The 12053-nt window shown below is 38.4% G+C and overlaps 1 protein-coding gene across 1 annotated transcript in view; it reads right to left on the minus strand.

Moving 5' to 3' along the window:
- The window catches only part of LOC310639525 (cystathionine beta-synthase-like), a gene marked incomplete at both ends in the record, with an annotated part of 28170 nt that extends 17135 nt beyond the window's left edge, over nucleotides 1–11035 (minus strand). Inside the window, 5 exons of the mRNA XM_083361275.1 lie at nucleotides 1420–1551; nucleotides 3957–4036; nucleotides 7809–7943; nucleotides 9316–9422; nucleotides 10857–11035. Of these exons, the coding sequence (XP_083217401.1) occupies nucleotides 1420–1551; nucleotides 3957–4036; nucleotides 7809–7943; nucleotides 9316–9422; nucleotides 10857–11035 (633 nt within the window). The remainder of the gene's footprint in view (nucleotides 1–1419; nucleotides 1552–3956; nucleotides 4037–7808; nucleotides 7944–9315; nucleotides 9423–10856) is intronic.
- Between the last annotated feature and the right edge of the window lie 1018 nt (nucleotides 11036–12053).

Raw genomic sequence — 12053 nt, forward strand, 5'->3', positions numbered from 1 at the left:
AAGCCATATACATCTAAAGCTATCATAATAGAGAAGTATTGCTATTACACAAGTATATTTTCTTTATAAATAAATAAAACTTTATTTTTTAAAGTTATGTTTTATCTGCTATTGAAGATATATTGAATGGTTATCCAGGCTCTAGTGAAATATGATACAAAAGACTATAATGTGTTAGATGCAATGTTGCATTTGAAAATGGCGTGGAAAATGCTTCAGCTGGACCAACACAGTGAGACTCAAGAGGTTTTGACTAGGGTAATAATGGTATATTTTAATATTTATTGCCCGCTACATAAATGTAATAAAATACCTAAAAGAACTCTGGTTGCGGACCAAAAAGCAGCATTGTCCACCCTGTCAACTCAGCCAAGAAACCAGCATGCCACCTGCTTCCTCTTTTTCTGCAATGGTCACCTACCAGCAGATAATCAACCGCTGCTTTCTTTTCATTATCATAGAAAAGTTTCAGTTTAAATAATTGTTTTGTCCTTTTGTTTTTCTTTTGCTTCCCCAAACTCTCTCCGTTTTATGTTAAACAAGCATAATATAGAGATGTGTGTTTAATCAGTATATACTGTACAGTTGGTAAATTTTATAAGCTTTGGGGTGAATATGATGATACACCTTGCTTCCTAGTCAGTGCTTTTTTTGTAAAAGAAAAAGGTGCCGGAACTCACACATGTCATACAACCCTCCTTGCCTACCCTACAAGGTTCCATCCAGAAAAGGTGCCGGAACTCCGTTCTGAGCGTTCTATGAGGAAAAAAAGCCCTGTTCCTAGTAATCTGATGGAGAATATCTGAATGGTTTGCTCACACAGCATGAAAAATACAACCATCACTCATTAATAGATCATATGCCTTTGTGTGTTGGCTGCACATGGTACAGGGTAAATAAGTTGGCCATGCAGTAGACAGTTCTTGAAAGCAGAGGCCTCCAACCTTGGTGGCTTTAAGGCTTGTGGACTTCAACTCCCAGAATTGGCTGGCTGAGGAATTCTGGGAACTGACGTCCACAAATCTGAAAGTTGCCAAGGTTGGAGCCCCATGCTTTAAACCACTCAGATACTGAAGAGGAGACCAAAAGACTGTCACTTTTCTGGGTAAATCCTGCCTTTATTTTTGCCTTCCAGATGAGAAAGGTAATTAGAAATCCATGTTCATGTATTTAGGGTAGGGGCCCACTACAGGTTTGTTTGGCGCTGAAGGTTAGAAAGTTTGCAATTCTGCCCTACTTTTATGCTCAGAATCTTTTATGCCCCTTCTTGCCTCCTTTCATAAGATCTCTGGAGAAGGTTAGCTTTCTTCAAATTAATACTATACAGATAGTTTTGTATCCCAGGTTGAGTAAAGCAACTGGATGGAAAATAATTCAGAATACATTGATCTATTCTAAACCAGAAATAGGAATCTATACCTGATCCAAAATATGCGAGTTTGGAATTTCATTTTTCAGTTTCCAAGCAACACGAACATTGGATTCTGGATCATCAAACTTGGCGCAAGGAGTTCTTATTATTTCAGCCCCAAGTGCTCTCAGAACGTCAACCTAGAAGGATGATGTAGAAACCAGAAACTGAATTAATTTTCTGTGCTGTATTATTTCATCTAAACTAGGATAAACATATAAATGCTTTATATAAATAAACAAAGTAGCATATCTCACAAAATATTTATTCAATTTTGATACATTCCAAATCCATCTGATTCTGGGTGGCTCAGAAAATAAATAAATAAATAAATAAAAAACAAGTGGAACACACAAGTGGATCACTTAACAATAATGCTTAATAATAGTATTGTAATACTACATTAGCTGTGGCCATCAAAAGCCAGAAAATACAAATTTATGCTAGTTTATTGCCTATTTCATCTGAGCTAAGACTCACTGCACTTGGTGGGATATTTCCCAGGGAAAAGTGTACAGGAAAACAGTTGCAGATCAGTCCACACAAAGGAATGTATACATAGTATTGCTTCTCTGACTGAAATAAAGAAAAAACTAACATGCATATTACACTGCTGATGGTGCAAAATTGAGAGCTCTGAGGAGCACAAAAGGTTGCCCAGTTATATTGACCGTTCAAAGTTACAACAGCACTGAAAAAGAGACTTATGACCATTTTTCACACGTATGACATTTACAGCATCCCCTTGGTTGCATGATCAAAATTTGGATGCTTGACGACTGGTTCATATTTATGACAGTTGCAGTGTCCCAGGTTCATGTGATCAGCTTTTGTGATCTTCTGACAAGCAAAGATTCACTTAACCACAATGTTATTAATTTAACAACTGCAATGATTCCCATAACAACTGTGGCAAGAAAGGTCGTAAATGTGGCAAAATTCACTTCACAAATGTTTCACTTAGCAACATAATTTTGGGACTCAATTGTGGTTGCAAGTTGAGGACTACCTGTATACGCCATGCATATGCACAACTAAGTTGACAATGCTTCTTTCACAAAAGTACATTGCTAAAATTAAGGCTGTATACTTTATTGTCACTGTTTCAAATCAGGTACCCTTTACATGTTTTAAGACAAACCCCGTAATTCCTAGCAAGCTATTACTTACCTCTAGTCATTCATTTATGGATTCTTATCAGCTATTCAAATGATCCCCAGATAACAGGTATTTCCAAACCACATTATTTCCATTCCCCAATCTCTAACCCGTGACTTTTTTTCCCCCATTAGATTTATATATCGCCCCTCTCCCGAAGGACTCGGGGCGGTGTACAGGGCAATTAAAACACAATATACAGCACATAATATACAAAAATTAAAATAAATTAAACCAAATAGCCCAAGCAATAAAACACGTTCTAAAATTTAAAATTTGGAATTTAAAATCTAAAACCCCAATCCCTCAGTCCAGGCCGGCAAGTTCAAATAACCAAGTCTTCAGGTCGCGGCGAAAAGAGCAAAGGCCGGGAGCCATCCGGAGCTCAACAGGAAGCTGCTTCCAGAGGGCAGGCGCGTCCACAGAGAATGCTCTCCCCCTGGGGGCTGCCAGTCGACATTCCCTGACCGACGGCACCCTGAGAAGGCCCTCTCTATGGGAGCGCACAGGACAATGGGAAATTAACACCGGCAAAAGGTACTCCCGTAAATAATCCGGGCCCATGCCATTTAGGGCTTTATAGGTCATCACCAGCACCTTAAATCTCACCCGGAAGACAACTGGAAGCCAATGCAGCTCACGGAGAAGAGGTGTTACATGGGACTATCGGGAGACCCCCATCACAACTCGCACGGCCGCATTCTGCACCAGTTGGAGCCTCCAAGTGGTATTCAAGGGCAGCCCCATGTAGAGAGCATTGCAGTAGTCTATCCGAGAGGTCACGAGCGCATGAGTGACCGTATGCAGGGCATCTCGGTCCAAATAGGGCTGCAACTGGCGCACCAGGCGAACCTGGGCAAAAGCCCCCCTGGTCACAGCTCCTACATGATCTTCTAAACAGAGCTGTGAGTCAAGGAGGACACCCAAGTTGCGAGCCCTATCTACGGGGGGGTAATACCTCACCCCCTATAGTTAAAGATGGAATAGAGTTAAATAGACTTTAACTTCTGCTGCCTCTGGAATTCGGAAAATATGCAGGTGACACCATAAGCCAATCAATGCTCATTTCCAGGGCAGAGTTAACCAACCAGAGATGATCTTCTAACTTGTTTGAGCTACAACACATCCTAGAGCCCTCAACCCCCTTCACCTCTCTTCACCCCTGTTCCCTGGAAATAAATAAAAAAAGTTGCTCTTATGTAATGGCTGTAGCTTCCCACAAGAAGAATGATGAAAATGCTAGTTCTGTGAGGTTAACAGATTATCTCCACTTCACGAATTTCAGTTGCCCAGGAGACAGGCTTTGTGCTAATGGGAGGAGAGTGAAGAAAAGAAAAATGATTAGACTATGGTTGTGTTTCTGCTTAGCCACTTTGAGGACTCTCACCTTTTCCATGCTCATTTTCTCTGGCATGACAATGACACAGCGATAACCCTTCATTGCAGCCACAAGAGCCAGTCCAATTCCTGGTGGTGAAAAGAATAGGAAATAAGGCAAGTAGAAATTACAGCTACAAGTTAATTAACCCACCCCCACCCCCCACCCCAAAAGATTCTTTCTCCCATCTTTTAAATGGAGCAGCTCTCAGATTTTCACTTTCAAAAATGGGGGAGGATGAAGGCTCCTGCATACTCAATTGAAGATAATGGAATAACAGGGTTGGAAAGGACCTTGGACCAACCCCTAGCTCAGGGGTGTCAAACTCAATTTCATTGAGGGCCACATCAGCATTGCAGTTGCCCTTAGAGGGCTGGGTGGGTATGACCTGGGTGGGCATGGCCTACTGGGTGGGGCGTGGCTAGAGTGCGTATGGCCTACTGGGTGGGCGTGGCCAGCTCTACATCGTTCGCATCAAGGGTGCCTATGGGGGCCTGGGCAGGAGTGGGACAGATCTGAGGGTCTCTGGCAGAAGGAGGATCTCTGGGCCAGGGCCAAGGCAGTGGGGGCTGTTCCCTCACTGTTTCCAGGATGGCTTCATGGGCCGCATGAAACCACTTCGCAGGCCAGATCCGGGCCCCAGGCCTTGTGTTTGACATGTCTGCCCTAGCTCAAGCAGGAAACCCTATACCTTTTTAGATGGTTGTCCAATCTCATCTTAAAAACCTCCAGATCTCTTCTTAAAAACCTCCAGATCTTTTAATATTCTTAGATAAAAATGAATAGCATCACATTACACGTAGGTAGATTCATTTCTGCCAAGGGTAGTGTTTATAGGATTAGATTGGTACTCTTACATACACATGTAAATATTTAGGAACAGCAATAGCAATATCACTTAGACTTATATACCGAGTGGTTTACAAATATCAGCATGTTGCCCTTAACAATCTGAGTCTTCTTTTTACCAACCTTGGAAGGATGGAAGGCTGAGGTTGCTTACCAGATATAAAGCATAAATCAATTTAATCCACTGATAAATAAATATACAAGGTTCTGAAGTCAAGGAGACTGGAACAGCTTGCAGTAGCTGCCATAATAATCTTCCTAAGTCCTAGCTTAAAATGATGGAAAGATCTGTCTCACTGAGTTTTCTAAAAAGATGTGGCATCTTTTCTTCAGCTTTACCCCCCATACATGCTAAAATAAAGAGGATAAAGAAGATTGGTTCAGTTTCCTGCAGGATTGAAAACACACAGTATTGATTTGTGGTTTTAGGTTAAAAATGTGCAAATGTTAAGCTCGTTTTATGACTCTGTGTACCTGTATTTCAATACTGCAGGGAATGGGTGATAAGGAAGCAACATTTTAAAATTTAATAGTAACTGTTCATGCAAGAGGTGAAACAAACCTACATAATTACTATGAGAAATAACTTCCCTGCAATTTGTAGTTTCTTTGTCATGTACTTCAAAGCATTTATAAAAATAGCTGCTATATTTGTAGGCTGAGTATGCTGTAAGTACTTTCTAGTTGGTAGGAAGTCAACAGTATGTTGACATGTAAGACAATATTTAATTTAAAGATTCTAACTTGGATAAAATAGTATGATAATGCATTGAGTAAAACTGATATTTGGTTGCATTTGTGACATTAAGCACTGGTACTGGAAGTCTTCTTAGACCAGGGGTCTTCAAACCTGGCCCTTTTATGACTTGTGGACTTCAACTCCCAGAATTCCTCACCCAAACACACTAGCTGAATGAATTCTGGGAGTTGAAGTCCACAAGTCATAAAAGGGCCAAGTTTTGAAGACCCGTATCTTAGACTCACAGCTTCTTCCCAAAGAATAGGTGGCAGCTGTGATTAAAGTGCCTTTTCACAGCTTCATCTGGTGTCTCAGTTGCATCAGTTCCTAGACTGGAAGGTCTTTCAAGTTGTGACTCATGCCCTAGTCATGATTGGATTATTGGCATGTTTTCTACATGGAGCTGCCCTAGAAGACCATGTAGAAGCTACAGCTGTTCCAGAATATGGCAGCATTGGATAGTATTAGGCATGCCTTCATGTATCCATATAATATCACTGCTCCACAAACTATGGTGTGACCTTCTGGGTACAATGCAAGGTGCTGCTTGTCATCTATATAGCCCTTCATGTAATAAGGTAAAGGTTCCCCCACACATGCGTGCTAGTCATTTCCAACTCTACGGGCCGGTGCTCATCTCCCTTTCAAAGCCGAAGAGCCAGCGCTTGTCTGAGGACATCTCTGTGGTCATGTGGCCGGCATGACTAGACACCAAAGGTGTATGGAATGCTGTTACCTTCCCACCGTAGTGGTCCCTATTTTTCTACTTGCATTTTTACGTGCTTTCGAACTGCTAGGTTGGCAGAAGCTGGGACGAGTAACAGGGCCTCACTCTGTTATGCGGCACTCGGGATCCGACCCGCCAAACTGCCAACCTTCTGATCGACAAGTTCAGCGTCCTAACCCACTGAGCCACCGCATCCCTTTTTCTTCATGTAATAGGGCCAGGTTATTTGAGAGAGCATCTATCTCTCATGGTTTCTTCTCATCTAGTAAGATCTGTCAGAGATGGTAAGTTGCAGGTCTTGTCAATTAAACAATGACACTAATCAGGATCCAGAAAGTGTGCCTTCTATCCTGGCACCTGCCTTCAGGAATAATAGACCATCAGAAATAGATGTGACACCCACACTAATGATGTCCTATAGCCCTTGAAAATGGGGCTCTTAGTCTCTTATATGTAGACAATGATTTGTTGTTAACTAGGAAACTGAAGGATTTGTAATAAATGTTAGATTACCGTATATAATGTGAAAGGAATATTTGATTGTATTTGATTAATGTGTTGAAGATCAAGGTAGTTATTTTTAATAGGGGAAAATGAGGATAATGGCTGCAAATTATACAAATATCAAAAATGAAGTAGGTGAATGAAGTTGAGTGCCTTGGCAGATTGTTTACTAAATTTTTAAAAAATAACTGGAGAAAGATTAAGATATTGAAATGCTGGGACAAAGGTAATGAATTTTGTGGTCCTGTTGCAAGAAATATTTGTAAAAAATGCAAAAAAATTGGCTGCAAATAAAAGCAAGTTTTTATCCTCACTTTGTTACACAGAAATGAGTCTTATGTATGTTAGAAGCATAAAAGTTGCCCACGGTGGGAATGAGTTTACTTAAAAATGTATGGAAAAGCAGGAAGAAATATGGAAGATTAAGAAGGAATGGGTGATGAAAAATGTGAACCAAATACAAGAGAAAGTAATCAGTACAAGAAAAGCGTATTGAAGCAGCAGTTTATAGGAAAAAAAATAAATGAAGATCAAATAACAAAATATATGAAGATCAAATAACAAAATATATGAAGGAAGAAATAAAATATATGAAGGAAGATCAAGAATAAAAGAAAGACAGGGAAAGTCATGACTAAATGAAGCTGATGAAATTTTCAAAATGTTCAAAGAAAAAAATGAAGTGCATGAATTGGTGTTTGGATGTTTTGCAAGGATAGAAATTTATGGAAATTTATAGTGAAGAGTGTTACTTTTTTATGCACTTTCCACCATGCCAACTTTCCCTAAAAGGGAATTGTGTAATACGTGTATATGTACATATGTAAGCTGCTGCATTTGATCTAAATCAGCTCTTTCAGCCTTGGACTCTTTAGATATGTTAGCACTGTAACTCCCCAAACTGCCAAGCAATATTATGAATCCTAAATATCTGAAAAATGCCAAGCCGTGGAATGGATAACACAACCTTTTTTTTTACACTGAGGCTAGGTGTTGTTTTTTTTTAAAAAAAAACCTACTCTACCTTATTCATATTTTATACCTGTATTTCCTGATGTAGGTTCAATGAGTGTATCTCCTGGTTTTATGATACCAGCTTTTTCTGCATCCTCTATCATCCTTAAAGTGATTCGATCTTTTACACTCCCTCCAGCATTGAAGTATTCACACTTGGCCACTGAAATTTCAAAACAGGAACAAATTTGAACTTGGAAACAAAAATCTCTGTTACCCTTGCCAAAATTCCCCCCCAAAATAATTCTAATACTGGTGAAATGATTTTAAAGATAGAAACACAAATCACTATTAACCATACATACTACTGAAAATTATATTGCAGCATTTTGCATATTAGACATTTAGCTTGGCTTAAGAAGGTGGGTTCATCAGGTTGTGCAGTTTTTGAATTGGGTTGGTGTTTCCTGGGAAGTAGTTTTCTTTATCCGCTAGTAATAATCTCACAACACATGGACAGATTCAACATAGTTTGAACTGGGGAACTATGAACATCCTAGGCCAAGTTAAATGCAAAAAAGCTAGGGAATTTCTGGAATCTTGGCATTCAGACAAATCAGCCATCAATAGACACATAGAAATAAATTACAACTACACACTGTTCAAAAGAGACAATTAAAAAAGCCAAAAAGGAAAAAAAGAGATCGGGAAAACATCCTTTCCAGTAGCCAAAATCAGATAAGCATGGATTAACATCAGACAAACAATCAAGCAGAAAACAATACCCAAACCACAAGGTCAGAAGATGAACCTCCACCTCACAAGTACCCTAATCAGCAAGCTGCCAAGGAAAAAAAAACCATACCCCCAGGGCAACTGTATGTAAAAGGAAGTAAACATCTTGCTCACCAGCACTGATGATACTACCTAATCATATAATAAAATGTTTGCAAGCAAACAAGCAAACTCAAAGAACACCAAAAACTCTACAGATCATAACATGTTTAGCAGATCCCAAGATGGATGGATTTGCTAATAATTGAGGAGACTCTGTTGCAGGCTACCAAACACAAGATAACCAATCCCCCACAGAGAAAGTAAATATCAGAGCCCACAGATGAGCCTTAAATAACACTTGGAAAATAAAGAATAATATTTGTGCAATGCTTGTGTTTTTTCCTGAAAGTCCAAGCTTTGATTTGGGACTATAAATGAATAGCTGTTCCCCTCTTCAATCTCAATAAACTCTTCTTGCTTCTTTGCCTTCTGCTTAAGATCTGTGAATCATCTACGTCCAATACCTCATGCTCACACAGCTGAGTCTGATGAGGAACATGATGGGAGAGGCCAGGCTGAGAGTCCTGCAGTGCATCAGAGCCTCCTTCTGACACCAAAGGCTCTGCAAATCCCTCCTCCTCCTCTTTAGAATCATCAGACTCAGCTACCAGTATCACAGACTGATGCTGAATCACAACAGGTGTCAGCTGTAAAATCCATTGTACAGCCCAATCTATATCCTGGAATGAAAATTTTATTTTTGATTCCTAGCCTAAATTCAACACCATTTCAGATGACTTTGGCAAAGAAATACTCACAAAGTTCACATTTGAGACCATAAGCTTTTGAAATCTTGTTGACACGGATCAGAGGAGTGTGGCCAATTTTCTCTAAGACATTTGACAAAATTTTTGGTTCTTTTTGCCTGCACAAGGAAAAAGAATAAAACCAAAATAATCCTGAAATGCACTATTGACTTCAATAATGACTGATGTAAAGCCTGTCTTTGATTTATTCTGAACAGTGAACACGAGGAATGATAGTGAGAAAAATCAAAATCTTTTGTGTACTGGTTCATCAGACTGTTTTTATATTATATTCCATGTGTCCCAAAATAACAAACATAATAGAGTTTAGTTCTTCAGAAGGGCATCCCTTGGAAAGACCACCTAGTATTCCCAAATGGGGCATTTCTGAAGGCAGAATTAAAAAAAAAACAGCAGGTGTGTCTATCTGACAGGAAGAAAAGTTGGCTACTACCATGTGATTGAAATATTTTTATGTGGTTCTGGCCGCTATCCTGACTTTTTTAATCCCCCTCCCTACAGAACCCATGAATCTGCTGATCAAAAATTCACTTTTTTTTAAAGAGTAGAACAACTTCTCTCTGATTAGCTATTATACTAATAAGAATGGCCACCATACTTTCTTCCAGCTTGTAGGCTCTATAAAGACTTGGGTAAGAGGAAAAACTTTGTACAAGGCTTTGTGCATGAGGCATTCTCCATTCTTTGATTACATAGCAACCCTGGGCTTAGATTATAACCTGTCATGGTTCAAATCAATGCTAATATGACAGATGTTGTTAATATTAGCAATACAGAAGAACCATAAAGGTTATCTTCCATTAAAATATTATTTTCTTAATTACACTAGTAAGTTGTGAACCACTTTAAGAACTGAAAGTTCATGTGAGGGGCTGAGGTCCAACTAGCTTCACATTGAAATGGTCTACCCCTGGTCTACTCTGTGCAAGGGGCATTTGATTCCATCACCCAGTGGTGGAGGAATCTTATGCAGAGGATCTGTGCATGCAAGAGCAAGCAGAACATTAAGGTATTCACTAATCTGCACCTTTACTAACAGATGTGTTTTGGAACAGAATTGGTAACCTATTTCTGACATATGCCATTACCAAAAGTTTGTACTCATCATTCATTCCATTTCAACATTGGTGCATGCTCTTTGAAATATGCAGTTAGATACTACCGTACTTTAAATTAAGCATACATTTAAAGTTTTGTCTTGACTGTTTCTAAGCCGTTGCCGAAAAGGTTCAAAATCCAATGCCATTAATTTAACAAGGGTTGATCTCTCCATTCAACATATGAAAATAACAAAAAAGCTGCATAAATTTCCTGTGATCTGCTGAAGCTAATGCTGAAAACTGGAACAGGTCACAGCTGTCTGTGTTCCTCATTTCAGAATTCATGCTAGAAGATAGGGAAATTTAGGGCATTGCACTTTCTTCTATCAGAAGCAAATTCTTAGCAGATCATATTGCCGGTGAGCCAAAGGAATCTTTGTTTCCTGTTGAGATAGAGTTTTAAAGTGGGGAGTACTCTAAGTTGCTACTTACTGAGGCATATAGCGATGAGGTGACTCTGAGATGGATTTTCCTGGTTTCCAAGTGCATCTGCTAGGTAAATTGGGACTAATCCATGTGTTATTAGTTCTAGCTTCTGGGTTTTCAACATCTCCATTGAGGAAAGGACAAACTCTGATTGTTTTATTTGAAGTATAAACAGAAGCCATCATAAGCTAAAAAGGGAATATAGAAAAACAAGCATTTCAACACAAAGCTTGAACTCCAGTAAAACAGAGCATACCTGGTAGAAAGAATCTTCCATGTTTAAATATATATGTTTTATGTATTATAGAAGGTATTACTACATTTTGCAACAGATAGCATTTTATAGCTGTTTTTTTTGGCAGTCAAAGATTAAAGAAAGACATGTCAGTTATATGATGGCATCGGCGCAGGAAAAGGCAGAATATTAATCTCAAATTTTTCCTATTTGGAAAGGGGCATTACATGGCATTACATATATTCTTAAGGTTAAAATAACATGATGGAAAATCAGATTCTAATTCCCTTTGCTGTGAAATTTTAACAGCAAGATCTTTGGGACAAATGAACACAGTTTAAAATTTGCTTGGAGATTATCTGTAGGCTATGAATTTCTTCCTTTCTTCCTTTCTGGAAACCAACATCTTTTGAGAGTTTCATAGGTATTTGACAATCATTTCTACAGTGTTGCTATCAACCATATTCTTTGCTGTTGTGTGAGACAATAATTAGAGAGCTATAATTTTCTTTTTTAAAAAATAATTTTATTAAAGATTATAATTAGAATAATATAATACAAACCAAAAAGACGTGAAAGTATAAAGAAAGAAAAGAGAAAATTTAGAAAAGAAATAAAGACTAGAAAAAAGAAAAGAGATAAAAGTAAAAACATATTGAAGAAAAATAAAAGAAATATATAAAGAGACTCCCAAGTATTAGTAAAAGACCATTAAGGATTACCAGAAATATCAGTATATCTATTTTAATCTTGACTAAATAAATCAATTTTATATTCCTTCTTTTTACTTCTATCAACTTTAATCTTTAGTCCTTTCAAATAATGATCTAGAACTAAATTTCATTTCTTTGTCCCTTCTCACAAGATTCTTCAAAATTTTAAAAGTCTCTTTTGTAAGAAAGATTGTCCAAGTCCTTCTCCTGGTTTATTGTTTGTATGAACTTTTAATTATTAAAATATCAGCCAAT

The sequence above is a fragment of the Vipera ursinii genome, assembly GCF_947247035.1.
Source record: "Vipera ursinii genome assembly, chromosome: 4".
Lineage (NCBI taxonomy): Eukaryota > Metazoa > Chordata > Lepidosauria > Squamata > Viperidae > Vipera > Vipera ursinii.